The following is a 25,548-nucleotide window of genomic DNA, read 5'->3' on the forward strand; positions in this document are numbered from 1 at the left end:
TGCCAAGGGATTTCCAGGAAAGCAGGGGAGCAGGGATGGGCCCTGTCCCACTCCCTGGCTCTGGCCAAGCAGCACTGCAGGGCTCAGGGTGCCTCCACATGGAGCCAAGGCCTGAGGTTCCGACTGCATGGAGCCACTGGTGACTGTCCTAAACCATCACAGAGACATGGTCACTGAGACCAGTCCTCGGGCACAGCTCAGGGCCACCCAACATCCCCCACAACACCGCCACAAACAGGGCTTGGATGGGGCTGGTGCCACTCCTGCAGCACCACCAGGGACTGGTGCCACCAGGGGCTGGTGCATTCCCTGCAGCACCACCAGGGGCTGGTGCCACCAGGAGCTGGTGCATTCCCTGCAACACCACCAGGGGCTGGTGCCACCAGGGGCTGGTGCATTCCCTGCAGCACCACCAGGGGCTGGTGCTACTCCCTGCAACAGCTCCACCCTGCTGCCTCCAGGGAGATCAGCCACCAAACACAACAAACCCCACCGGCATCCCGCCCAAATAAACCCCAAACTGCCCTGGTGACACAGGAGAACCCCGCAGGATCAACACACACACACACACACACAAGAGCACAGCACAGGGCAAGAGCCCCTCGCACAACCCCTTGGGACAGGGCTTGGGAAAGCTCCAGCAAACAACGCAGCCCCCTGCTCGTGATGTGCACCCCAAAGCCCAGGGCACCCTCACATCCCAGCAGCCTTGGACTGCAGGTGCTGCTGCCCAGCCTGAGGGGCAGGGCAAAGCCTCGGGGCTCTTATGTCCTCTCCTCCTCAGAGGAAGTTTCCAGAACACACAGTTATGGGAACAGCTCAGACAAAGCCCAGGAGGGAGTGCCCCCTCCAGAAGGCACCAGCAGAGCCAGGGGACAGAGTCATGGGTGTTTCAGGCGCTCCAGGCCGGTTTCAAGTGGCTCTTGTGTTCTTCTGGGAACAGGTTTGGTTGGGTTTTTTCAGTGCAGAAGGGCAGCAAGCACTCTGCAGCCACCCTGGGGGCTCTAAATCCATGCACATTCCCAGGGCTCCTGTTCAGGGAGCAGCAGTGATGCTGGCTGAGCCAGAGCCCCTCACTTGGAACTGGAACAGCTTTGGGGGCACGATGGGAGCCCCTGGGGCACAGGCAGCAGCAGGCAGGTGTCTCTGTGCCCTCTGCAGCCATTCTGCTGACTGCAGGGGGAATGATGTGCCTGTGGGCTGGCTGGTGCTGCCTCTGCCCTAACAGATCCAGCTGTGCTCACAGCTGGCCCCTCCCAGAAAGCCTTTCCTGCTGTGCAGCTGCACCCCTGGCACTGCCCCTGGGGCTGGCTGTGCCCTGAGTGAGCACCAGGACCTTTGGCTGCTCCCCTTCCACCACCCCAAGGCACCAGGGGCAGGCAGGGAGAGAAGGAAGGAGCATTTACCATCTGCACCACCTCCTCCAGGGTTATCTGGTTGTCTCCTGGATCCTCCTGTGTCAAGGTCCTGTGGCACAGAAAGAGAGGATTACTGCAGCTGGGAGAGCAGCAGACCCACACAGCTCCAGCAGGACAGCACAGCCCTGAGGAACACTCAGCCTGTGTGTCAGGAGACCCCCTCAGTGCCATTCCTCATTTTACAGAGAAAAACACTCCTTAGCCGTGGCCAGTGTCCCCACAAGCGTCAGCCCTGCTGCAAGACAAGAGTCCTGCCCTCAGTGAGGGGTGGGCACACCCTGAGTGCCAGCACAGCCCGGCCCAGCACAGCCTGGGAGCCACGGTGCCACACCAGCACCCGGCAGCAGCAGGGCCAGCACGCTCTGGGCTCAGCACTGAACCTCAGCAGGGCACCAAGGGGCTCACACCCACCCTGCCCTGCGGCTGAGCACCGCCCTGCCTCCTCCTCACCTTCCTCCCTGGCTGCTCCCAGCCCCTGCTGAGCCTGCTGTGCTCGCGGGGGAGAGCAGGAGCAGCCAGCAGCTGGCAGTGCCAGGGCAAGCCTGGCGCAAAACCTGCAGCCCCTCACCTGATGATGTTGGCAGCTGCCTTCCTCTCCTGCGTCAGGAGCTCGGGGTCGTGGATCACCTCCTCCAGGAAGCCAATCACCCGGAACTTCAGCTCCTCGTTGGTCTCAAAGTCCTGCCAAGGCCAGCACAGCCTGGGGTTACTGTGCTGGAGTGACCCTGATCCAGCAGAGCTGCTTCCTTTCCGTCTGGGCAAGGGGCTGCCTCTTCCAGCACAATCCCAGCACGGGAGGGCAGCAGGCTGGCTCAGTCCCATTGCATCAGCATCCCCAGCCTGGGAGAGCTGTGTGTTCCCAGTGACAACCAGTATGGCACTGGGCCACTGCCCCGTCACCAGCGCAGGAGGGACAGCACAGCAGGGACAGCTCCCAGTGCCCTGACCCCATCCTGGGCATCCCAACAGGCACCAAGCCCAGACTCCCCTTGCTCTGCACCAGCCAGGGGTGCTGGCAGGCCCAGCTCCCCTCCTCTGCACCCCAGCTGTGCAAACCCTGATGTGCCCCCTGTTCCCTGCCCCAGGCCCCTGCCCCTCACCATCTGCCCTGCCCCATCAGGCCCTCAGTGCCAGACTGCCCTCTCAGCAGTGCTGGCTGAGCTGCCCAGCACGCGGGGAAGGCGGCGCTGCCCACCTGGGAGTGCTTGGACACCCAGTGCCGCAGCACGTTCAGCACGCGGTTGGTGGCGGCTCTGCGGATCACAAACTCCTTGTCCCCGTTCCGCTGGTCCGTCGGGAACCCTGAAACTGCCAGGAGCCCTCAGCACAGCACGGCCCCTCGGGAAGGGCTCACAGCCCCTCTGGGGCTGCCAGAGGAGCACCCCCTTCCCTGAGCTTCTGTGTCAGCAGGCAGGGGGACACCTGAGGACCTGCACAGCCCTTGGGCAGTGCCATGCCCAGAGCCCAGGGCACAGCTGGAGCAGGCTCTGGGGGCTTTGGGGGCTCTGGGCTCCCTCAGCCCACAGTGTGCCTGCAGGGAAACCCCTGTGGTGGCAGTGGGTGCCCCTGGGGCAGGTACCTGCGCTGGCCAGGGACATCCTGCGGTACTTCTCCTTGGTGGGGGTGCCCTCGTTGGCCCCTGCCGTGGCGATGGCGAAGGCGGAGGTGGCAGACAGGGCGCTGCGGGTGCTGTCCAGGTCCCGGCAGGACGTCATCACCATGCCATTGTTGTAGGAAAACAGCGAGAAATCTGCGGGAGAGGAAATCCAGCACCCCTGTGGGCACCGCTGCTGCCAGACAGGGCCCCACACGTGCCAGCCCCCCGAGACACGGGCATCCCCAGACCTCACTCGTTACCTGATGAATTTTTGCACTTGACGGACTTGGGAGTCGTTGGAGATTTTGTTGGGGAAGCTTCAGCTTCTGCCTCATCGCTGTGGTTGGGATCTGTGTCCGACTCTTCCCTGACAGACACCTCTGAGCCTGGGAGGACAGGGAACCCCTTTACACCCGCTGCACACAAACACAGCCACCTTTTAGTTCTTCCCCATTTTCCTCAAGTCTGCCCCGTTCCAGCTGGCGACAAAGCTACCACGTGTGGGAAAGGTACAGAGCTCTGCCGTTTCTGTGGGATACTTTGGAACAAGTTTTTTCCTTGAGGTGGAGGGATTTGGGTGGATTTTTTGCTTTGTTATTAAAAATTACTGAGTTTTCAGGAGGCAGGAGCTCTCTGTGCGTGCGCCTAAACCAGGCCCTGTGTGCCAGAGCCCAAACCCACAGGGACTCACTCTGCTTGCCTGGCAGGGACTCCTCTTGCTTCTCCGCGGCCGCTTCTCCCTCGTCGGGGATCTTGTTGGGATAGGCACTGGACACGTAGAGCTTGTTGATGTCCAGCGTGGTCTTGCTGAAGGGGGCCATGGAGGAGTAGACGCCGGCGTAGCCGTTGGAGGAGCAGCTGAGCGCGGCCAGGTCGAGTGCCTTGCCGCCGGTGATGATGGGGATGTTGAGGGACAGCTTCCTGCGCCGGCTGGGCGACGACGACTTGCTCAGCGACAGCGGCGGCGGCGACGAGAACTTGCGGTTGGCCCGGGGCGACTTGGGGGGCTCCCCGTAGAGCAGCTTGTTGTTCTGGCTGTTTGCAAACAGCAGCTCCAGCGACCTGGCAGGGACACAGACGGGCTGAGATGGCACCTGCCAGGAGGTCATAGGGAACCCCCCATGGCACTGGGACGCCAGGGTGCACAGCAGCAGAGCCAGCGTGAGCCCCATCACCCTCTGGGCAGCACTGGGACACCAGGGTGTCCCTCCAGGCACAGCAGCAGAGCCAACGTGAGCCCCATCACCCTGTGGGCAGCTCCTGGCCTTCCCAGGAGCGGGGACACCCACAGAGCTTAGATTCATCTCCCTCCCCTGTTTGGGGGTAGCTCAGCTCACGAGGCACAGTGACAGTCCCAGCGTGGCAGCGGGGACAGGACAGGTCCCCCCGCAGCCTCACCGTGCAGGGATGGCACTGATGGGCTTCTTGTAGATGGTGATGAGCTTGTCGAGCACGACGAGGGCGGTGGTGAAGACGCGGTAGGAGTGCAGGAAGGTGTTGAGGAAGTCAATGCTCAGGAAGCGCAGGTCCGTCAGCCTCTCCAGCAGCCGCTCCACGCTGGCATAGCGGATCTGCAGGACCTTGCAGGAATTCATCGTTTTACTGAACCTAATGTCAACATCATCACAATACAAGCTGGCATCAGACCTGCAGAGAAACGAGATTTCTGTGGCTCCAGCCTGGAACGAAACCAAGAGACCATGGGAAGCAGTGCAGGAGGGAGCCCTGTTCCTATGGGTGTCCCCATGGGAAATGGGTGGGAGTGCTCCTAGGGGAAAACCCAGGAACCCACACCCTGGAATGGGCTCCTGGAATGGTGGAGGGCTCAGCAGGCAGAGGGATGTGGATGGGCCATCCCCAGGTGCACACAAGCCAAGCCCCCTCCCCTGTGTGGCAGCAGGGAATGGGGCAGGAACTCCCCGTGCTGCCCCGTCCCCCCAGCTGGGAACAGCCCCCCTCGTCCCACACATGTCCCAGCACAGCCTTTGCACCCCAGGACCTACAGGGAGGACAGCCTCCCTGCCCCTCCCTTCTGGCACTTTTACCCCCTCTTTACCGTTGTTATTTTTCCCTGAACTCTCCCCCTTGGCATTCCCACCTCCCCAGCAGGCACAAATCCCTCAGCAGCCAATTAACGCTGCTAATCACCACACTGGGACAGCCCACGGAGCACACAGGTGAGGTCCCAGGGGGTCCCAGTGCTCCCGAGGCTCCTGGCAGTGTCCGGCTGCCCCAGGAGCCGTGTCCTGGCCCTGCACACTCACTTGATCATCTGGGGCACGGTGACCTTGGAGTTCTCCTCGAAGGCGTTCATCATCAGCCCGTTGCAGCGGATGTTGTCCACGCACTGGAGAGACACGGGCAGCAGGTGGAGGAGCTCAGGGCTTGGCTTTCCCCAGAGCAGTGCCATCCCTGCTCCCTGCAGGTCCCCACACCCCAGGGGCACCAGGAAAGCTCCAGGGTGCAAACCCAGGCTCAGGGTGGGCAGTGGGGCCACGGGCACACAGCAAACCTGGTGGTACCCGCGTGCCCCAACCCAGCAGGGACCCCGTGGCAGCTCCTCGTGCTGGGAGCCCCACAGCCCTCCCTGCCGGGTCCTACCTGGCTGATGTCACTGGTCCATGCAGCCTTCTCCTGCCTGGATGAGGCCACCAGGATAACGGTGAAAGATGAGGAATCCTTCGGCTCCACCACGATTTTGAAGTCAAGGTGGTCAATGTCTTGTCCTGATGTTTTGGCTTTGGAACAGAAAAAGCCCACACAGTGATTGGGAGAGCCTTTCCCATCCCCTCTCTCCCAGCCAGCTTTCAAGGAAGGTTTATTCAGGTTTTTGTGGGTTGTTGGCTCCCCCAGGTCGGTCTAAGTGTGGGTCTGCTTGGTTCACAGTAATTAATTAATCTAATTAAACCTGAATTATGGATTCCTCGACTCTACTGGCACCTGGATGCGACCCCCTGCCCAAGCACACCCAGCCAGCTCCCCAGCACCCACCGTCCTCGTCGGTGCTCTCGGGCTCCTCCACCAGCGTGCAGTCGATGAGGGAGATGACCCCGTTCTGCAGGCACAAAGGGGGCTCAGCCCTGCCAGCCTGGGGCTGGGCATCCCCAGCACAGCCCCACCAGGCCGGGAGTCAGGGTCCAGCAGTGGGCACCCCCCCAGGGTTCCTCTGTCCTTGTCCCCCACCCCAGGGCTGGGGACAGGTCAGTGTCCCCAGGGGACAGCCCAGGGGAGAGGACACACACACAGCCCCTGCTTGCACTGGGAAAAAGATCTGTGCCTGCTGGGATCTCTGGGCTTTCCTTGTCAAATTGATCAACTAATTCGTTTATAAAATATTTAATAGGAGCTTTAAATTTAATTTTCCCAAAGTCTGTTGTTGCAATTATCAGCTCTTTGCCACGGACTGTAATTCTTCAAACTGATAATTTAATGCCAGTAACAAGCAATTTCTGTAAGATTCTTGCTCAATTAACTGCCAAACTTCCCCAAATAAACACGGGAACGCAGGGAGCAACCAGAGGAGCTGGGAGTGCTACAGACAGCCCGGGCTGTGATTCCAGCTTCTTCCAGAACAGACTGTCAACATTCTTCTGCAAGCCAGGGTGAATTCTTTTATCAAGATCGTGTAGTTTCTCATCCCTCCCATGACTCAGCTCCGACAAGGACCACGTGAAATAAACCCAGGTGGGCGCAGGCTCCCAGGCCAGCATCCCCGGGGCTGTGCCAGGGGAGGCCAAGGTGGTCCCGGACCCCTGTGTCACCAGCTGGGGCCACAGCAGGGCCACCCTGTGTCCCCCCACGGGCAGGGAGCAGCAGCAGCCCCAGCCGCTCACCTTGGTGAGGTGCAGCTTGCCCCCGGAGCCGCGGGTGCAGATGATGAGGTGCTTGGAGAAGAGGAAGCACTGGCGCTCGCCCTCCTTGCGGAGCGACAGCGAGCCCAGCCGGCCCCGCGTGATCTTCCCTTTCTCCGACATGGGCACCTGGATCAGGGAGCCTGCGGGGACACGGTGTCAGCCCCGCATGGCACAGCACAGCCCCCGTGTGCCCCAGGGCTGCCCCCAGCCCCAGCCCCAGCAGCCGGGGGGCACCAGGCATGGCCAGCCCACCCTGCACCCCCAGCCCAGGGTGCTGCTCCGGGCCCAGAGCTCAGCGTGGTGCTGTGCCTCCCCAGCGGGGCACCAGCAACAGCCAAGGTGCACCTCCCGTGCCCTGATGGGGAAAGCGCAAGGACAAAACTGCCCAAAAGTGCCACAACTCCCCGAACTGATGTGCCTCTGAGCAGTGAAAATGCATAACTGAGTTGTATTTTTAAATTTCACAGGCCACCAGGGCACACAGGGCAGGGCCAGGGCCGTGGGGCTCACGTTCACCACAGAGGGGAGGGACGCTGGCACTGACACAGACCTTGTCTGACGAAGGTCTGGCTGGTGTCCAGCAGGATCTCACAGCCCTCGATGATCATCCTCTCTATTGCCAGGTTTTTCCGAATGTTTTCAGTCTCACTCACTTCATCGTGCATTATCCTGAAGGATGGAGAGGAGAAAATCAGAGCTGGGCTGGGATCGGCACAAGTTTTCCCTTTGGACACATGGTGGGGCTGCAGCAGGTAAAACCAAAACTGAAGGAATGTCAAGGCAATTGCAGCAGGATCCACCCCGGAGCTCCAGAGGTGACCTGTACGTCTGCCCAGGCTGTGCCGTGCCTCCAGGCTGATAAATACTGAAATGGGAGTGCTTGGAAATCACAAAATTCACATTCAGGGCAGACAGATTCCCCCCTCACCAGCCCCCTCTGAGGAGTGGGAAAAGGGATGGAAACTCTTTACAGGACTTAAAGTGTGCAGGTGGGTTTGGCACCAACATCCAGAGCACTCCAGAACTGTCCACGGTCCAGGGAGGAAGAGGATAAAAAGCAGGGAATTATGGCCAATTATGGCCAATATGTGGAGATCTCAGAGGCACCCGGTGCCTTCCCAGCCCTGAGCAGAGGACAGAACCAGACACTCACACCATCCCAGCCCTCCAAAGCCCTCATTCCATCCTCCAGGAGCCCAGGGAAGCCCTGCCCCTGGCCAGAGCAGCCAGCAGCCATCCACAGCGCAGGGACGGATCAGCAGCTCTCACCTGGACAGCTCCTCCAGCTTGGACTTGGCGTAATCCAGGCTGTTCCTCTCCACGTGCTCGTGGGGCGTGTGGGCCAGCAGCTCGTGCAGGGTCAGGATGTACCTGGGGATCTGCAGCACGAGGGACAGAGCTGAGGTCAGTGGGGCACAGGGGACAGCAGGGCCCACCCTGGGCTGCTCCTGCCATGCCTGGGGACACCCCGGCCTGAGTGGTTAAAGCTCCAAAGCTCCTTGTGCCAAAGCTGAATGAAGAGGGGGCACAACTGGGGCCGTGCCCAGGACCCTGCTGGTCCCAGTCCCAGAGGATAACTGGGGAGGCAGCAGCACCCAGAGTCCCCCCACAGAGATGGCCCAAGCAGGCCCAGGAGCCGTGTGGGACCACCAGGGTGCAGCCCCAGGGCAGCCTCACCTGGGCTCTGCCTCCACCATACAGTGCCAGCCGTGGGCACGGGGTGTGCTCTGCCAGCTGTGGGCATGGGTGGGCACAGCCAGCTGTGGGCATGGGTGGGCACTGCCAGCTGTGGGCACGGGGTGAGCACTGCCAGCCGTGGGCATGGGTGAGCACTGCCAGCTGTGGGCATGGGGTGTGCACTGCCAGCCGTGGGCACGGGGTGTGCACTGCCAGCCGTGGGCATGGGTGGGCACTGCCAGCCGTGGGCACGGGGTGTGCACTGCCAGCCGTGGGCATGGGTGGGCACTGCCCATCCCACCTGCCCAGCCCCCCGGGGCCAGCCCTGGCCGCAGGGCTCACCTGGAACATGGGGTAGGTGAGGAAGGTCTCCAGGGTCCTCTCCTCGCAGTCGGGCTTGGCCTCGTAGTGCTTGAGCAGCTTGTCGAAGTCGCGGTTCTGCTTGCAGTGGGCCAGGATCTGCAGGCTGTACTGGTGGTTCCGCACAAACTCCTGGTAGATGTTCAGCATGGGCAGCAGGATGTCAAACAGGTCGGCTGCAGGCAGAGCAGGGGCGTGGGTGGCTGGCTGGGTGGGCTGCTGCAGCCCCTCCTGGGACCCAGAGCAGCCCCGGGGTGTCCTGCTCCTTGTGCCCCCCAGCCCTGCTGAGCTCAGGAGGGTCTGATGGGAGCCAGCAATGCTCTCCAGCATCAGCCCCCCTGTGCACACTCCAGCCACACCTCCCATCAGAACCAGGAACACCAGAATTTGGTCGCTCTGCGGTTGGTACTCTGTGGCTGTGAACTCCTGGCTCGTGACCGAGCCAGGACATGGTGTGCAGTGTTCTGCTGCTCGTTAGCAAATTCCTGTGAAGCTGCAGAAGGAGAAGGAGCAGCAGCAGCAGGAGGATGAGGAGGAGGATGAGGAGGGGGCAGCAGCACTCACCCAGCACCAGCGTGGGCCAGCTGGAGATCCGCGCCTTCAGGCCTTGGTAGAAAATTTGGTGCAAAAACATGATTGTTTCACTGGAAGAGGAACCAAGAGAGGACTCAGCCAGACCAAGAACAGATAGGTGTACAGTGAGTAAGAGGTAAATAAGGAGGAATTAGACAAATTCCCCAGCCCAGGGGGAGCAGGGAGCCCTTGTGCTGGCTGGGGACAGCTGCTTGAGGCAGTGCAGAGGGTGCCTGGGGGCTCGGGGAGAGTGACGGAGCTGCAGACCCCCAGCACCAGGGAATGGTGGAGCTGCAGACTCCAGCACCAGGGAATGGTGGAGTGCAGACCCCCAGCACCGGGGAATGGTGGAGTGCAGACCCCCAGCACCAGGGAATGGTGGAGCCACAGACCCCCAGCACCAGGGAATGGTGGAGTGCAGACCCCCAGCACCACGGAATGGTGGAGTGCAGACCCCCAGCACCAGGGAATGGTGGAGTGCAGACTCCAGCACCAGGGAATGGTGGAGTGCAGACCCCCAGCACCAGGGAATGGTGGAGTGCAGACCCCCAGCACCAGGGAATGGTGGAGCTGCAGACTCCAGCACCAGGGAGGGCAGTGGTTGTGCAGAGCTGCCGGGACACCACAGAGCTCCCGGAGCCCAGGACAGAGCTCACCTGTTGAGGAAGATGCTGCTGACATCGTCGTGGGTGATGGGTGGCTTCTTGGAGCTGGCGGCCATGCGCAGGGGCCGCAGGAAGTTGTTGACCAGGATGTGGAGCTGCTGCACGTACTCGGCCTCGGCCTCCAGCATGCTGAACACCACCTGGTTCCTCTTGCGCATGCTGTCGGCGTGGGGGGACCTGATGTAGTCCTGGATGATGGTCTTCCACTTCCTGCGGCACAGCCAGCCCCGCAGGAAGCTCTGCACCTGGGGGAGCAGGGCTGGGGCTTAGGGACGGGGCTGGGGCCAGGCAGGGACCCTCACTCAACACAATGAGGTCCCAGGCTCTGTACCCAGGCGTGTGTGCTGCTGCCTCTTCCCAGTGCTGCTCTGAGCCCTCCAGGCTGGGGATCCAACAGCTCATCCAAACTCCCGGCACAGGCTGCCCACACAGCTGCGCCTGCCCCATCCCTGACATGGTCAGGGGAAGGTTGGATGGGGCTTGGTGCAGCCTGGGGACAGTGAAAGGTGTGCCTTCCACAGGGAGCACAAGGAGATGAGGTTTCAGATCCCTTCCTGGTGTAGCTGGGCACCTGCAGCACGTCCTGCTCTGTGCCCAGGGCTCCCAGCCCAGCACAGGGGGTGCCTGGGGCTGTTGCTCCCTGGGGAATGCTGCCAGGTGATGATGGCTTTTCCTTGGCCACAATAAAAGCAGTGACAGACATGGGAGCAGAACTCAGAGGGGCTGGAGGTGCAGGAGCCAGCACTGGCTGGGAAGCCTCGTGCTCCCAGCAATGCTGGGAGTGCCCTGCCAACAGATGGGCTCCCGCCTGGGCAGAACACATTTTCCTCCTAAACCCTGCTGACAGCAGCACTGGCTCAGACACCTCCTCCAGCCCCCGGGGCCCCCGTCTGCCTTGCCTGCTGGGCCCCCAGTGCCAGCCCTCGCCACCACCACCCACCTTCTTGATCTTCTTGATGTCACTGTCGTCGTCGCTGGGCGCGCTGCTCTGGCTGGCCTGGATGCGCTCGTGGTCCTTGAGCAGGGACGCGATCTGCGGGCACAGGGGTGGGTGAGCAGGGGCCCTGCACTGCCCGGGGCTGGGGGCATCCCGGGCTATCCCAGGGGCTGGGGGCATCCCAGGGGCCCTGCTCTTCCCGGGGCTGGGGGCATCCCGGGCTATCCCAGGGGCTGGGGGCATCCCAGGGGCTGGGGGCATCCCAGGGGCCCTGCTCTGCCTGGGGCTGGGGGCATCCCAGGCTATCCCAGGGGCTGGGGGCATCCCAGGGGCTGGGGGCATCCCAGGGGCCCTGCTCTGCCTGGGGCTGGGGGCATCCCGGGCTATCCCAGGGGCTGAGGGCATCCTGGGGGCCAAGGGCATCCCAGGAGCTGAGCACATCCCAGGAGCCGAGGGCATTCCAGGGGTGTCCCAGGGGCTGAGGGCATCCCGGGCTGCCCCTGTGCCAGGGAGCAGTGTGAGCCTCTGGGTTAATGACAGACACAGGCACACCTTGTGCTGGGTCTGTCCTAATGGCCATCACACACTCACAGAGCCACCGAGTGCTTCAGGCTGGAAAAGCCCTCTGAGATCATCAAGCCCACCCGGTCACAACAGTGCCACTAACCCAGCAATGTCCCCAAGTGCCACATGCACACGGCTTTTAAACCTCTCCGGGGTGGGACCCAATTGGTGGATGAAGCAGGTGAGGAAAGGTGACAGAGCTGTCCGGGCTGCTCGAGCTGTCACCAGCTCCTCAGTACCTCTGAACCCTGCCAGGACCAGCACCTGGGAATCCTCATGGGTGCCCGATCCAAACCCCATCCCTGCCTCCCAAAAAACCCTTCACAGCAACTCAGCAAACACAGCTTGGGGAGAAAATGGCAGAAAAATCCAATGAGCATTTGGAGCCCAAGATGTGCAGGCGGGCAGCAGCCCCCAGGCGCTCCCTCCCATGTGGGATCAGAGCCATCAGCTCCCGGGTTTGCTTCCACTGTTTCTCCCTGTGCTTTCTCTCCCTCCTCTGCTCATCGCCTGTCCCGGCCCCCACGGCCAAAACCACTTGGAAAGTGACAGGAAAAGGCAAGAAACAGCACATGTGCCATCCAGAACGTGGGAAATTGGGAAAATGTGATCTGGGTTTGGATTTTGAAGGAAACAACTTGGAAAGACTGCTTTCCTGGGGGGGAGGGGGAAGATGTCCCATTTTGGACAGAAAGGAGGAAAAAGGTGGAGTTTGGACTGGTGGAAAAAGCAGAAATACACCAGAACTGGTGGCCACAGGCTCGTGGTCACTGATCCAGCTTCCACACATCTGTTTCACCCCATTTCATTATATGGATCTGATGTTAGAGGAGATTTTAGAGCTTGTTGCACACCCCAACACATGGTCGGGGATTGACCCGCACATTTGAACCCAAAAATTGAAATTTTTACGAAAAGCCCACCATTAGGGCAGATGAAACCTCACTGCCTCCTCAGATGCCCCTTCTGGGGCGATGTTGGGGTTCTGAGAGATCTGGGGTCGAGGTCCCAGCCCTGCCAGCCCAGTCCTGGCTGCCTCCACCCCACGGCTGGTTCCCAATGCCGTGCCTGGCATGAGGAGAGCCCGGCAGAGCACAGGGTGCCCCACACTCGCTGTGCCCACTGCCCACCCACTGCGGCAGGGCCAGCGCCCACCCCGGGCACAGCCCAGGCAGGGAGGGGGCACAGTGCTGCAGGCAGGGGCAGGCAGCACGGGATGGCCAGGGATGGGGATGCCCACTGCCAGCCCCTCTGCCAGGGGCACCCCGACAGCCCCCCGAGCACTCGGGGCTCTGCCCCGCGCTCAGGAGCGTCACCCCCGCTGCCGGGCATCTCCTGAGCCTCCTCCTCCTCCTCCGGATGCCTCAGGGACACGCGTGTCCCTGCTGAGTCATCTGCGCACCTCGCTGCTGCCGTCTGCCTTTCCTGGCCCCGTGTCACCCTTCCCACCCCGAGCCCGACGGAGGAATCGCTGCGGAGCTCTGGGGCGGGCGGCAGGCAGGGGCTGACCCCGCAGGGAGCACGGGGAGCACCGCGATCCCGGGATCGGGGAGCGCCCGGTGCCGTCTGCAGGGAGCACCGCGATATCGGGGAGCGCCCGGTGCCCTCTGCCCGAGGGGACACGGACAGAGAGGGCACGGTGGGACAGGGAGGTTTGGGGGATCCCTTCCAACCCCTTCTGGCATTCCGGGACACAGTCCCTGCTGTCCCCTCCCGCCAGAGGCAGTGCCCGGCTCCCCAGCCCGCTCCAGTGCTCCTGGCTGAGCGAACCCCTCGGTGTTCCAGCAGCTTCCAGGGCTCCTCCCGAGCCCCCGCAGGCTCCGTGCTGGGGGGCACAGCCACAGCCCCTCGCTGCACCCCTCCTGCCAGGGAAATCCCCAAGGGAGGCAGGGCCAGCGCCGTGTCGCTAAAAGCGGCAGAACCCGGGCGGTGACACCCCTGCCCACACGGGGATGGCACCCGTCCCCACGGTCACCCGGGGCGCCAGAGCATCCGCGGGCGCTTCACCTCGGCCTTGAGGCGCTCGATCTCGATCTCCCCGTCCTCGATCTGCTGCCGGAGTTGCTTGGCAACAGTCTTCTCGGTCTCCACGATCTGCAGGAGATGGAGGTACTTCTGCATCAGCGCCTCGTGCTCCGTCGCCAGGTTCCTGTAGCTGCAGAGACGCGGCCGTGAGCATCCCTGCCCCGGAGCCTGCCCTGCAGAGCCCGGCCCCAGCACCGGGGAGGGGGCTTTGGGATCCCCCTGCTCCCCCTGCTCACGGCCCCGGGGCAGCTCCTGCGGCTGCGAGTGCTGCTGCTCCCGAAGGGCCCCGTGGGCCGGGCGTGGGCTCCCGCAAGGGGCACGCAGAAAGGACAGAGCAAACGGTAATGAAACCGCAGGAGTCACAAAGGACCCCAAACACCCGTGGCCAAACCTCTGCAACCGGCCGTGTTCCAGGAGTTTAAGAAGGACACGTGTGGCACAAGCTTCTATAAGGCCCTGCTCCTGGCAAGGGCTGCAGGGATGGTGTTTGGTTTATCCCATTCCCTGCTCCTGGCCTGGCCTCAGGGATGGCGTTTGTTGGTGTTTGTCCCATTCCCTGCTCCTGGCAGGGCCTGCAGGGATGGTGTTTGTTGGTGTTTGTCCCATTCCCCGCTCCTGGCAGGGCCTGCAGGGGATGGTGTTTGGTTTATCCCATTCCCTGCTCCTGGCCTGGCCTCAGGGATGGTGTTTCTCCCATTCCCTGCACACAGCTCCCACCTGCTCCCACACCTCATTTCCTTCCCCAGAGGCAGCTGCACTGCGCTGGCTCCTCACTGCTCTCCTTGGCATCTGGGCTGTGCCAGCACTGCCAGGGCACAGACAGGAGCCTGGACAATCCCTGTCCCCACCAGGTTTGCCATCCCTTCCCCACTGGCTTTCAGCCTGAGGGTGAGTCCCTCTGGCTGCAGGCTGGGACGGGCAGTGCCAGCGTGCCAGGGAGTCTGGTGCCACGGCACCGGGATGGGAACAGCTGAGCACAGCCCCCGCTCAGCATCAGGGGGGCAGAAGTGTCCTGCTCTGCCTGCTGGCAGTGCCCAGCTCACCCTGCTCCCCAGGCACCCTCAGCACGGCTTCACCTCACCCTCACCCACGGGGCACACCTGGCGTGAGCTATGGCTGCCACCCACTCGTCGCAGTCCTTGGCATCCTCCGTGCGCAGCTCCAGCGTCTTCTGGTTCTCATGGTTGAAGTTCACCGTGAAGTAGTGCTGTGGGGGGAGCACAGGGGGCACGGTCACAGTGACAAACTGCACAGAGGGCACAGTCACACCCTGCATTGGGGTCACAGTGACAACCCACAGGGACACAGTCACAGTGACACCCTGCACAGGGGACACGGTCACACCCCGCACAGGGCTGGCAGAAAGCGTTTCCAGACCCACCTGATTTCCTGACCCACCCTAGGCTGTGTCATTGAAAAGAAACAGCTTTGATGTTTATTTTATCCCAAAATGCAGCTTCGGGAGCACCAGGAGCCCAGCCACGATGTGCCCTCAGCACAGCCATGCCACCGGTGAGGAAAATCAGAGGGGAAATCCTGCTGGGCAAAGCCCCAGCTGCAGGAAAATCCACCAAGCCCACCCGAGGCCAGGGCGCTGCAGTCCTGAACCTGTGGCCACCCACTGCTCACCTGGGGAGCGGGCAGAGGAGCAGGGATGCCGAGCTGCACCTGCACCCCACACCGCAGTTCATGCTGGCCCCAGAGGGATTTTCCATCCCCAGCTGCCCTGGCTGCGCTCCCTGCTGCAGCCCGGCCGTGTGGCACTGAGCCCCCGGAGCCCCCGGAGCCCCCCGGAGCCCCCCGGAGCACAGCCGGGTCCCCGCGTCCCCTCCCCGGCTCGGGGGAAGGTGGCCGCGGTGCGGGGCTATTTTTAGGCTCCCTTGACATTTCCCGTGTTTGTGCCGATTGTGTGCGGTGCCGCCGCCGCCGGGTTTGTGCCGCTGCTCTGCTTCCCCGCAGTCTCCAAGGAAACAGGTACCACGCTGCAGTGCCGGATGCTGCCCGGAATAACTGGGCTAAACCGAGCCCGCTGGAACGAGCTCATCCTGACATCATCTGCTGGCCTTCACCAGGGACCTGGATTCACGGGTAAAACCTGCCTCAAACCCAGGAGCGCAGCCTGGGCAGCCCCCGTGTGTGCCGTGGAAACACCCGTGGGCACCACAATGCCCTTCCCCTCCTGTCCCCAGCAGGCCCAGGGGTGCTGGGCACAAGGACCCCCAGAGGGCACAGCAGGATGATGGGGAGACAGGGCACAGACAGAGCCAGCAGCCCCAGCCCGTGCCTATCCAGGGCTCTGGGCTCAGGGGCACCCTCGGAGCTCAGCCAGCCCCTCCAGGTCCAGCAGAGGAGGAGAGGGGGCCAAGAGCCCACGCTGCCCATGGGCACAGCAGGGCCTTCCTCCAGAAACAGCTTTCACCTTTGGGCAGCAGCTGCAGGGCCCTGGGGAATGCAGCTCCTTCACTCCTGCCACGCACGGATCCTCCGAGTGCAGCATCCTTTCCTGCTGCTCCTGCGGCCCAGCTTTTACCTTACAGAGCCATGCCCAACGTCAAACACCCCATCCATCACACACCCCGGTGTCAGACACCACCACCCACTGCCCACCCCTTCCACTGCCATGCTCAGGTGCCCAGAGCTCTGCGGCTGCCTGCAGGACACCTCTGGGGCTGCAGCAGCTCCCCAGCCTTGGCATCCCACCCCCTTCCCCTCCGTCCCACTCCCAAAGGCTTCTATTGGCAAAGACACAGCTCCGAGGGAAAACTCACCAAAAACCTGAGATCCCCATAGGGAGGGTTCTGTACCCCAGCCCTACACCCACCTGACATCCCTTCCCTTGCAGCTGCAGCTGGGGAGGGTGGGAGCCCCAGGGCAGAGCCCATGGGAGGGTGGGAGCCCCAGGGCAGAGCCCATGGGAGGGTGGGAGCCCCAGGGCAGGGCTGGGGAGGGTGGGAGCCCCAGGGCAGGGCTGGGGAGGGTGGGAGCCCCAGGGCAGAGCCCATGGGAGGGTGGGAGCCCCAGGGCAGGGCCCATGGGAGGGTGGGAGCCCCAGGGCAGAGCCCATGGGAGGGTGGGAGCCCCAGGGCAGGGCCCATGGGAGGGTGGGAGCCCCAGGGCAGGGCCCATGGGAGGGTGGGAGCCCCCAGGACAGGGCTGTGGCCAGGGCGCTGCTCTGTCCCAGGCTGGGAGCCCAGCCCGGCTCCTGCCAGCACACACCCCCTCCATGCGCTGCTCCCGTTGATCCCCACACAATTCCCAGGAAGTGCAGCGTGCTGGGAAGGAGGAAGTTATTTTATATTTGAATAATAGAACTCCCACCACCTTTTATCTCCGCCTAAACGACGATCCCTCTCTGCCATCGCAGCGACACACGGCACCAACAGCCCGGGAGCGCGTCCTGGCACTCGCCGCCCCCTGAGCCTCGGACCCACGGACGGGGCCTGACCCACGGACGGGGCCTGACCCACGGACGGGCCAGCCCAGCACCAGCCACTGTGCTGGGAGTACCAGTGTGAGCCCCCAGCCCCAGCATGGCATCCCCAGGGCAGTTTGTGCTGCCCACAGCGTCACTTTGCTTCTCCTTGCACCCAGTTTCTGTTCATTTATCACCTCAACAACCCCAGCCCGGGGACCGGACCCCTCTCATCCCACCCCCTGGCTCTGCTCTCCAGAATGAGCACATTTGGCTCCTGGAGGATCCCTCTTGTGGGGTTCTCCATCCTCCCGTTTCCATGGTGCCCGCACAGCCCCCGGGCTGTGGCCGTGTGTCCGTGTGTCCGTCTGGCCCCGCCGGACACACAGCCCCTGGAACCACCCCTGGGGATGCCCAGCTACCCAGACCTCACGGATTTCACAGCAATTCACAGCAATTCTGCCCCAAACAATGCTGGGGGAGCGTTCCAGGTCACCAAGGGAAAGATGAGAGCATCTCCGGGGACACCCACAGCCCCGTGACCCCAGCAGGTGACAGTCACCCGGCTCCCCAGGCCACCCCAGCCCTGTTCCCAAGGTCCCTGGTGTGCACAAAGGCTCCAAAATAACCTCAAATAAGCTTTAAAGCGACACATTATTTCCAAAGCAGAGAATCAGACTCTCACAGAATTTTTTAGAATTTGCAGAAGGGCATTCTCCAGCCTGAAGAACCCACCAGACCCCTTGGGTGGCTGTGGCTGGGTGCTCTCCCAGCGCCCCCACAACAGTCAGTGCATGTGTGACCACGGGAGAGGCACCCCAGCAACAGCAGAGCAGGGACTGCCCCCCTGTCCTGGCTTTGTGGTGCCATCTCTGGGGCTCTGCCCACAGGGATGCCCCAGCACCCCGGGAGCTGCCCGCCCTGCGGAGCCACGGCCGCCTGCTCGTGAAGCTGATGGTTATTCCAGCTGACACAAAGGGCAAGAGGAGGAGAATTTTCCTGCTCTGGATGGATGAGTCTAAAAATCCACAGCCAGCCATGGCAGCTTTTAACATCCCTGACCTACATACCATGTGCTCTGGGAAAACAGGACCTCAGAGTTGGATGCTCCAGCAGCTCATTTCCGTGCTGACAATAAGGAAAAATATCCCAGAGGCTGCAATTTCCCCTCTTTGTTTCACTACGGGCTGTCAGGATATTTGGAAATGGATACTAGAGGTGAGCATCACCCTTGTGGAGCAGGCTCAGAGTCATGCACAGAAATATTTGTAAAAGAATTAAAATAAATCAATTTTCCCCCTGATTTTATCCGGTGATGCTGGCAGGCAGGCATGGCTGGGACCAACACAGTGAACATCCCCTCACTCAGAAACCCCCACACGGCACCACTCATTACACTAATTAATTAAAAACCCAGTGTCACCCCCACACTGAGGAACAGTTCAGGTTTAAGTCCACAAATTATGATTTACAGTCTCCAAATATCAGATTGCCTGGAACGACATTCAGGTAGAAGAATTCTCACAGGCCCTGACGGAGCGCTGGCACCTGGGGATGCAGAGCGTGGAGCACCAGTCCTGAAGCTGGGAACAGCCTGGGCACTGCCCTGCTCAGGGTGCCCATGGTGCCTTGCCCTGCTCAGGATGCCCACGGTGACCCCCCTGCCCAGCTCAGGATGCCCATGGTGCCTTGCCCAGCTCAGGATGCCCATGGTGCCTTTACCAGCTCAGGATGCCCACGGTGCCTTGCCCAGCTCAGGATGCCCATGGTGCCTTGCCCAGCTCAGGATGCCCATGGTGCCTTTACCAGCTCAGGATGCCCACGGTGCCTTGCCCAGCTCAGGATGCCCATGGTGCCTTGCCCAGCTCAGGATGCCCATGGTGCCTTTACCAGCTCAGGATGCCCACGGTGACCCCCCTGCCCAGCTCAGGATGCCCATGGTGCCTTGCCCAGCTCAGGGTGCCCACGGTGCCCTGCCCAGCTCAGGGTGCCCACGGTGGCCTGCCCAGCCCTGCCCCACTGGCGGGGTCTGGCCCCCGAGCACCCTGCAGGGCTCTCCTGGGGTACCCGGGAGCCCCGTGCAGGGCTGGGCACGGCTGGGCCCCACTGCTGCACCCCACAGAGCTGCCCAGGCCCTGGCACTGCAGGAACGGCCCCAGCAGGGCTGGGACTGGGACAGCTGGGCCGGCAGGGGCTGCTGCACGGCCTCAGGGCACCCAGATATCCCAGAGTGACGGGAATGGGGGCCACAGCACAGGCTGAACTCGGTGCTCCGTGGCCCCATCCCTGGAAAAGGCTCTGGAGAGGGGAGGGAAATCCCATCCACGGCAGTGGGAGCTCAGGAGCAGCCCCAGCCGGGGACACAGCCCAATCCTGGGCCTGACTCGGCTCCACGCTGGCTCTGACTGAGGGCTCCTGCCCAGGACAGCCCGGGGCACTGGGAAATGGCCCTGGACACCGGCCCAGGCTGCCCAGGCACTGTGCGGTGCCCGTCCCTGGAGCTGCCCAAAGCTGTGTGTGGGTGCAGCCCCGGGGGCACGAGCAGGGCTCTGCAGGGCAATGGCTGGCTCAGGGGGCTTGCCCAGCCCCAGTGATGCTGGACTGTAAATCCAGCCCCAGGCTGGATCCTGGGAGCAAACCCAGCCGTGATTGCTGCTGCCCAGCTGGCAAAGCAGAGCCCTCACCCCACACTGGGGCATCTCTGGCCTTGGTGGGATCAGCTCTGCACCCTGCACCTGCTCAGCTCCTCCACCAGGACCTCACCTGGGCCGTGCCCTCCCACCTGGGGACCCTCATCCTGCCCAGGGAGGGGACAGTGACCCATGAGAGCACATCCCAACACCTCAGGGGCCGGGGGCAGCAGGGCTGGGGTCAGACACCACAGCAGGGAAAGGGGGCCCGCTCCAGCCTGGCTCCCCCAGCACTGCTGGCACTGCTGGCACCGCTGGCACTGCCGGCACTGCTGGCACCGCTGCCCTGAGCAGCCAGATCACAGCTCCCCTCCCAACCCCATGGACCCTTCCCAGGCCACAGCCTGACCTCACCCAGCAGGAAATTATCTTCCCCATCCAACTGGTTGGAAGGAAAATCCATTTCTGGAAAAACAGAACAAAGTTTCCAGAGGCAGCAAATTCCTCTTTGGTGCTCCAGTTTTCCACATGTCTTTGCTCCTTCATTCTCACATATACCAATGCTAAAATTCACTGTGTTCCAGGGAAAAAATCCCCCCAAAGCATAACATTAGTACATTAAAAGGGAGGGGGTTGAAAGCTGCATCTCCTAAAGTTCCTCCTTTGCAGGGAAGTGGGAACCTGTCAGGCTGCACTCCAGCCAGGAAGGAATGCAGAGCTGGAGCTCCTGTGCTGCAAGGAGCAGTGTCCTCAGAGCCGGAATGCACGGATAGATAAATACCACAGCACACGGCTAATTGGGAACACGGACAGTGCTGGAAATTTCCTCAGCACCTTCCCCAGAGGCTGCTGGCTCTCAGGTGAGCCTGAGCCGAGGCTCTCCTGGCGTGGGGGCACGGGCCCTGCCCGAGCACGGCCCTGCGGACCTGCACCATCAATATTCGCCGCTTATCTCATCCCCGGGCCGTCAATTAGCTTGCAGAGCAGCGGGCACCCAGCGCTGGGGCTGGCAGTGCCTCCGCTTTGGCCCGAGGAATTCCACAGCATTCCAGGCCAGGCGCTGAACCGCGGCAAATCCACGAGAGGCAGGGGATGTGTGTGCCATGGCAGGAGCTCCCTGTGCCAGCAGCCCCTCACTCACAGCGAGCACCAACACTCCGGGTGCATCTGGAGCTGGAGAGGGGATGTGCCAGCCTCCCCCAATGGGGTTTGAGGGTGCAAACACCGGGACCCAGGGCATCTGGAGCTGGAGAGGGGATGTGCCAGCCTCCCCATGGTGTCTGAGAGTGCAAACCCCTCCTGCACAAACACCGGGACGCAGAGCCTGGATTCCCAGCTGGATTCCAGCCTGGCAGGAGGGCTGATGGCAGCCTGGCTGCTGAACTTCATGGAGGCTGAGCTGGGAGCACACAGCGTCTGTTCTGAAGGGACAGCAGTGACAGCCACGGCAGTGTGACCCCTGCCACTGCAGATCCCCCTCGCTGCCACAGCCCCCGAGGTGCTGCCCCCCACAGCTGGGCTGAAAGGAGCCCAGCCGGGCAAAACCCACAGCCTTTTCCTGTTGGCAAGGGAATATTCTGTGCTCCAAGCCAGGCGGGAGGGATGTGCCAGGGAGCAGTGGTGCCGCATGCCTGGCTCTCTGGGCAGGGTTTCCAGGTGCCGGAACAGCCAGAATCAGGGGCTGGTTTCCTCCCCGGCTGTCCGTGCCCCGCGGTGCCGGGTGTGCCCCGGGCCCATCCTGCAGTCTCCGGCAGCACTCTCGGCACTCCCTAGCCCGCCGGGCAGAATTATGCAAGCCCTGCAGAGCCGGACCCGAACGCGCGGTGCCTGCCCGGGATGGGGGCCCGGGACCCCCCGCTGCCCCACGGAGGGGCCCCGGTGCCGCTGTGCCGCCCGCAGGGCACCCGGCCGCGCCGCACACACCGCCAGGCGGTCACAGGGTGACTCCAGCCGGCTCCCGTCCGCGCTGGTGGGACCGGGGGTGGCTCTGGAGGCGACGCAGGGGATTTGCCCCCGCAGCTGGAATCCGGCCCCTCTCCCCCTGCCGGGCACCATCCCCTCTCTCCCGGCTGCTGCGGCGCACCCCAGCTCCGGCCAAGCGCCCCGAAAACACGCCAGGGGCTGCCAGCGTCCCTGCCGGGCTGCTCCGGGATGCCCTGCCCGGCCCGGGGAAAGGCACAGCCGGTGCGAGAAACCCGCCCGGGCCCGCCGGGGGCTGCGGCGCTCACGGCGGGGACCGCAGCAGCCCCGGGGCCGGGGGACGCCCGGATGACCCCGGCTCTCCCAAGGTGTGTCCGCGCTGATCGCCCGCGGCCATCAGCGGGGCCAAAGGACGCTGGAGCCAGCACGGGGGGCTCGGGGACCCGCGCTCTGCCTTTCCCCGCCAGGGATGGGGATGCAGGCGCAAACCGCACACGTGGCGAGCGGAGCAGGGTGAAATCCGCCTGGAAACAAGGCCTGAGCTGCCCCCGCCGAGCAGCGCGCACCCACCGCAGGCTGCTCGCACCGCCGGGCCGGGGGCGGCCCGCGCACCGCGGGGCACGGAGGGGGCGCGGAGGGGCACACGGGGGCTGGCGAGCAGCGGGGCCGCGCACCGGGGCCGCCCCACGGGAGCTCTGCCGTGCCCCCGCCCCAAACCCCGAACCCCGAACCCGCCGGGTCGGGGGGGACGCGCGGGGGGCGCGGGGCTCTGCAGCGCCCAGCGCGGCCGCTGGGAGGCGCCCCGCAGCCCCGCGCTAATTACCGGCGGTTAATTGGACGGGAGGGGGAGCGGGGGTGCCCCGGGCAGAGCCCGACACCCCCACAGCGAGCCCGCCCGCTGCTCCGGCACTGCAGCCCCGGGGATCGTCCCCTTCCCCCGCATGGACCGGCCTCTTCCTCACCTCCCCATCGCGGTCACGCGTGGCGCCGGGCACGGGCGCCGCAAGCTCCGGGGGCGAAGGACCCGGACCCCCGCGGGGCACCCTCCCTCCCCCTCCGCGGGACCCCCGCGTCCCCACCTGCTTCTCCAGGGAGTCCTTGGCCGAGAGGGGCGGCTTGGGGGAGGGCGCGCGGTCGCAGACGCAGCCCTCGAGCAGGTAGAGCCCCGAGGGCCGGGAGCTGGAGTCGGTCTCGAAGTAGAAGAGCATGTTCTGGAGCAGCGCGAACCACTTGGTGTGCCATTTCGTGTTGTCGGCGCTCCGCTTGCTCAGGTATCCGCGCCGGGCCCCGTCCTTCTTCGCCAGCAGCCCCAGGTGGGCGACGTGCCCGTCATTGAGCCGCATCCCCTTCTGCATCCTGCCGGCTCCGCGCTCACATGGCCCCCGCCGCGGGCGGGGCCGCGCCGAGCCACCCCCGCCGCCCCCGCAGAGCCCGCGGGCCCCGCAGCATCAGCGGCCCCCGCTGCCCCCGGGGAGCCGCCGGGCGCTCATCCCGCGGCCCGGCTGTGCCGCCGAGCCCGCTCCCGCTCCCGGTCCCGCACCCGCCGCGCCGAACCGCGCACGGGCGGGGCGAGTGACGGCGGCGGCACCGGGGACCGTCAGCGCCGAGCGGAGCCGCGCCGAGCGGAGCCGCGCCGAGCGGAGCCGCGCCGAGCGGAGCAGAGCCGAGCGGAGCCGAGCGGAGCCGCGGCCCTCCTTCGCTGCCGCTCTCCCGAGCCTCCCTCCCTGCCGCCGGCTGCGGGGGTGGTCGCGCCGCGCTGCGCTCGCCGGGGCCGCCCCCGGGCCGCGGGATGCCGGGGCCGCCGCCAGCACCGTCACCGGCAGCTCCGCACCGCCAGGGATCCCCGCACCGAGACCCCCGGGCCGAGAGAGCCCCGGGCTGAGAGGGACCCCCAGGCGCAGCCAGAGCTGAGACAGCTCCCGATACACAGAACCCCGAGAGCAAGGGGGATCCCTGGGCACGAGAGACCCCAGGAACAGCCAGAGCCTTGGCCGGGAGGGACCCCAGACCAGATGGGAGCCCTGGGGAGGTGAATACCAGGCCAAGAGGGACCCTTGGGCAGGGGAGGACCTCGAGAGAAGTGGCACCAGCAGGCAGAGCACAGGGACCAGTTTCTCCATTTATTTCTGTTTGTCTCACTCCTGATCCCTCTTCTCCATCCTGCCTTGTGTGCTCTGCCGAGCAGGGCGAAACTGGGAAGCGTGGGCACTGGAGAGCTGGCCCTGGCTGCAGCTGAAGCCCGTGCAGGGAGGGAGTGCCCTGGTGCCCCTGTACCCCAGGGCCCTGCACTGCCAGGAGCGCTGGGTCAGCCGGATGCCACAGCCGTGGCACCGAGGGTGGCTCCTGCAATGTGGCGCCTCGGCCCCGCAGCAGGGCCAGCCCCGAGCCGAGCCCCGCGTGTGACAGAGCCCCACAGACAGGGGGACAGCGGGCCAGCCCCGGTCACTGGCTCCATTCTGCTGGAAACGCCGGCGGAGCTCCGGGGAGCCCGCTGAGGTCACCGGTTGCCATGGGAACGGGAGGGAACAGGCTGGAATTGGGCAGGGTGCTGGCACTGCCAGGGTGGAGCTGCCCGGCCTGGGTGCTGCTGGAACAGTGCCCACCGCCGCCCCGGGGACACGGCCCGAGGGGAGGCTGCTGTCGCCGGGGCAGTGCCAGAGCAGCGGGGCCGGGGCCATGCACTGCCCGGGCCCTGCCCCTCAGCCCAACCCCTGCCCCTCATGCTCCCCTTCTGCCCCTGGGTCTGTGCCAGAGCAGAGCTGGAGCCATCCACTGCCCCGACCCTGCCCCTCAGCCCCGACCCTGCCCCTCATGCTCCCCTTCTGCCCCTGGGTCTGTGCCAGAGCAGAGCTGGAGCCATCCACTGCCCCCACCCTGTCCCTCAGCCTCCCCTCCTGCCCCTGTGCCCAGCTGCAGGCGGGTTTGCAGCTCCAGGGCTTTCCCAGCAGCACGGCCAGCTCCCCTCCATGGCCAGGGCTCTCTCCCTTGCCGTTCTCCAGCCCCATCAGGGAGGTCCCACATCCCCTTTCGCTGCTGCAGCCCCTGCCTGGGCTGAGAGGGGGCTCAGCACAAAGCAGAAGTGCCCCCTGTGCCAAAGCTGCCACCTATGAACAGTGGCACAGAAAGAGACCCTTTGTGGCAGCCTGCAAAGTCCTGGATGCAATAACAGCTGGGCAGCTGGCATTAATAACAACAATAATTGTATAATTGTTGTATGGAAGGGAGCTGCCGAGCCCTCTGAGCAGACACAGGGATGTGCCTGGAGGGGCAGGGGCTGGGGTGTACCTGGGCACGAGCAGTGCCCGGGACAGCCCCGGCGTGCCCAGAGCTCAGGGGGTGAGGGTCCCGCTGCCCCAGGACAGCAGCACTGCAGCACTGGGGGCAGGCGGCCTTGGGCTGGGCTGGGGTGGGTGCCAGGCCCAGCCTCTGCACTCCCCAACAGCGCTGGGCTCACTTCAGATCCCTCTGGGAGACACAGAGGGTGACGGAAACATCACCGAGAGCTTCCAAGGCTCAGGCCGTGGAAAGTTTGATTCCTGGCACCAGGGGAGGTGTGTTTCCTGTGGGTGACAGGCATCCACCAGGGGAGGGCTTTGCAGGGTGGCCCTCCCGGCCCAGCAGCCCAGGGAAGCGTTCCTCACGCCTCTGAGGGCCACAGGGCCAGCCTCGGCGCGCTGCCCGTGGCACAGGGAGCTTGCCCACAGCACAGGTTGCCAGGGTTTCCAGGTGCTTTAACTGCTGCGGTTTCTTTGCTCCTCACAGAGCGTTAAACAAGTCTGGAAGTGGCTCTTGTGGGCTCCCATCGCACGCACACCCTGCGCAGGACCTGCAGCAGCTCCCGAGGGTGCAGCCAGCACGGGACAGCAAGGGGAGGCTGCATCCCATCCCTGGGGTCCCACCGGCGCTCGGCAGGCTC

The 25,548-nt window shown here is 64.0% G+C and overlaps 1 protein-coding gene across 2 annotated transcripts in view; it reads right to left on the bottom strand.

Annotated features, from left to right (window-relative positions):
- RASGRF1 (Ras protein specific guanine nucleotide releasing factor 1) overlaps nt 1–23,041 on the bottom strand; it is a 28,449-nt gene extending 5,408 nt beyond the window's left edge. The window contains exons 1-20 of one of the 2 annotated variants that reach the window (XM_063170062.1): nt 22,712–23,041; nt 14,771–14,877; nt 13,653–13,800; nt 11,085–11,177; nt 10,136–10,389; nt 9,471–9,550; nt 8,889–9,082; nt 8,139–8,248; nt 7,420–7,538; nt 6,849–7,009; nt 6,007–6,070; nt 5,617–5,753; nt 5,280–5,362; nt 4,414–4,623; nt 3,707–4,077; nt 3,276–3,401; nt 2,998–3,168; nt 2,614–2,726; nt 1,987–2,099; nt 1,407–1,467 (exon numbers count right to left, since the gene is read on the bottom strand). In XM_063170062.1, coding sequence (XP_063026132.1) covers nt 1,407–1,467; nt 1,987–2,099; nt 2,614–2,726; nt 2,998–3,168; nt 3,276–3,401; nt 3,707–4,077; nt 4,414–4,623; nt 5,280–5,362; nt 5,617–5,753; nt 6,007–6,070; nt 6,849–7,009; nt 7,420–7,538; nt 8,139–8,248; nt 8,889–9,082; nt 9,471–9,550; nt 10,136–10,389; nt 11,085–11,177; nt 13,653–13,800; nt 14,771–14,877; nt 22,712–22,987 — 2,991 coding nt within the window. In that variant the 5' untranslated portion in view covers nt 22,988–23,041. Of the gene's footprint in view, nt 1–1,406; nt 1,468–1,986; nt 2,100–2,613; nt 2,727–2,997; nt 3,169–3,275; nt 3,402–3,706; nt 4,078–4,413; nt 4,663–5,279; nt 5,363–5,616; nt 5,754–6,006; nt 6,071–6,848; nt 7,010–7,419; nt 7,539–8,138; nt 8,249–8,888; nt 9,083–9,470; nt 9,551–10,135; nt 10,390–11,084; nt 11,178–13,652; nt 13,801–14,770; nt 14,878–22,711 lie in introns of both variants that reach the window. The other variant, XM_063170061.1, reaches the window with a different exon arrangement.
- Nucleotides 23,042–25,548: the final 2,507 nt, after the last annotated feature.

This window comes from Melospiza melodia, chromosome 15, assembly GCF_035770615.1.
Source record: "Melospiza melodia melodia isolate bMelMel2 chromosome 15, bMelMel2.pri, whole genome shotgun sequence".
Lineage (NCBI taxonomy): Eukaryota > Metazoa > Chordata > Aves > Passeriformes > Passerellidae > Melospiza > Melospiza melodia.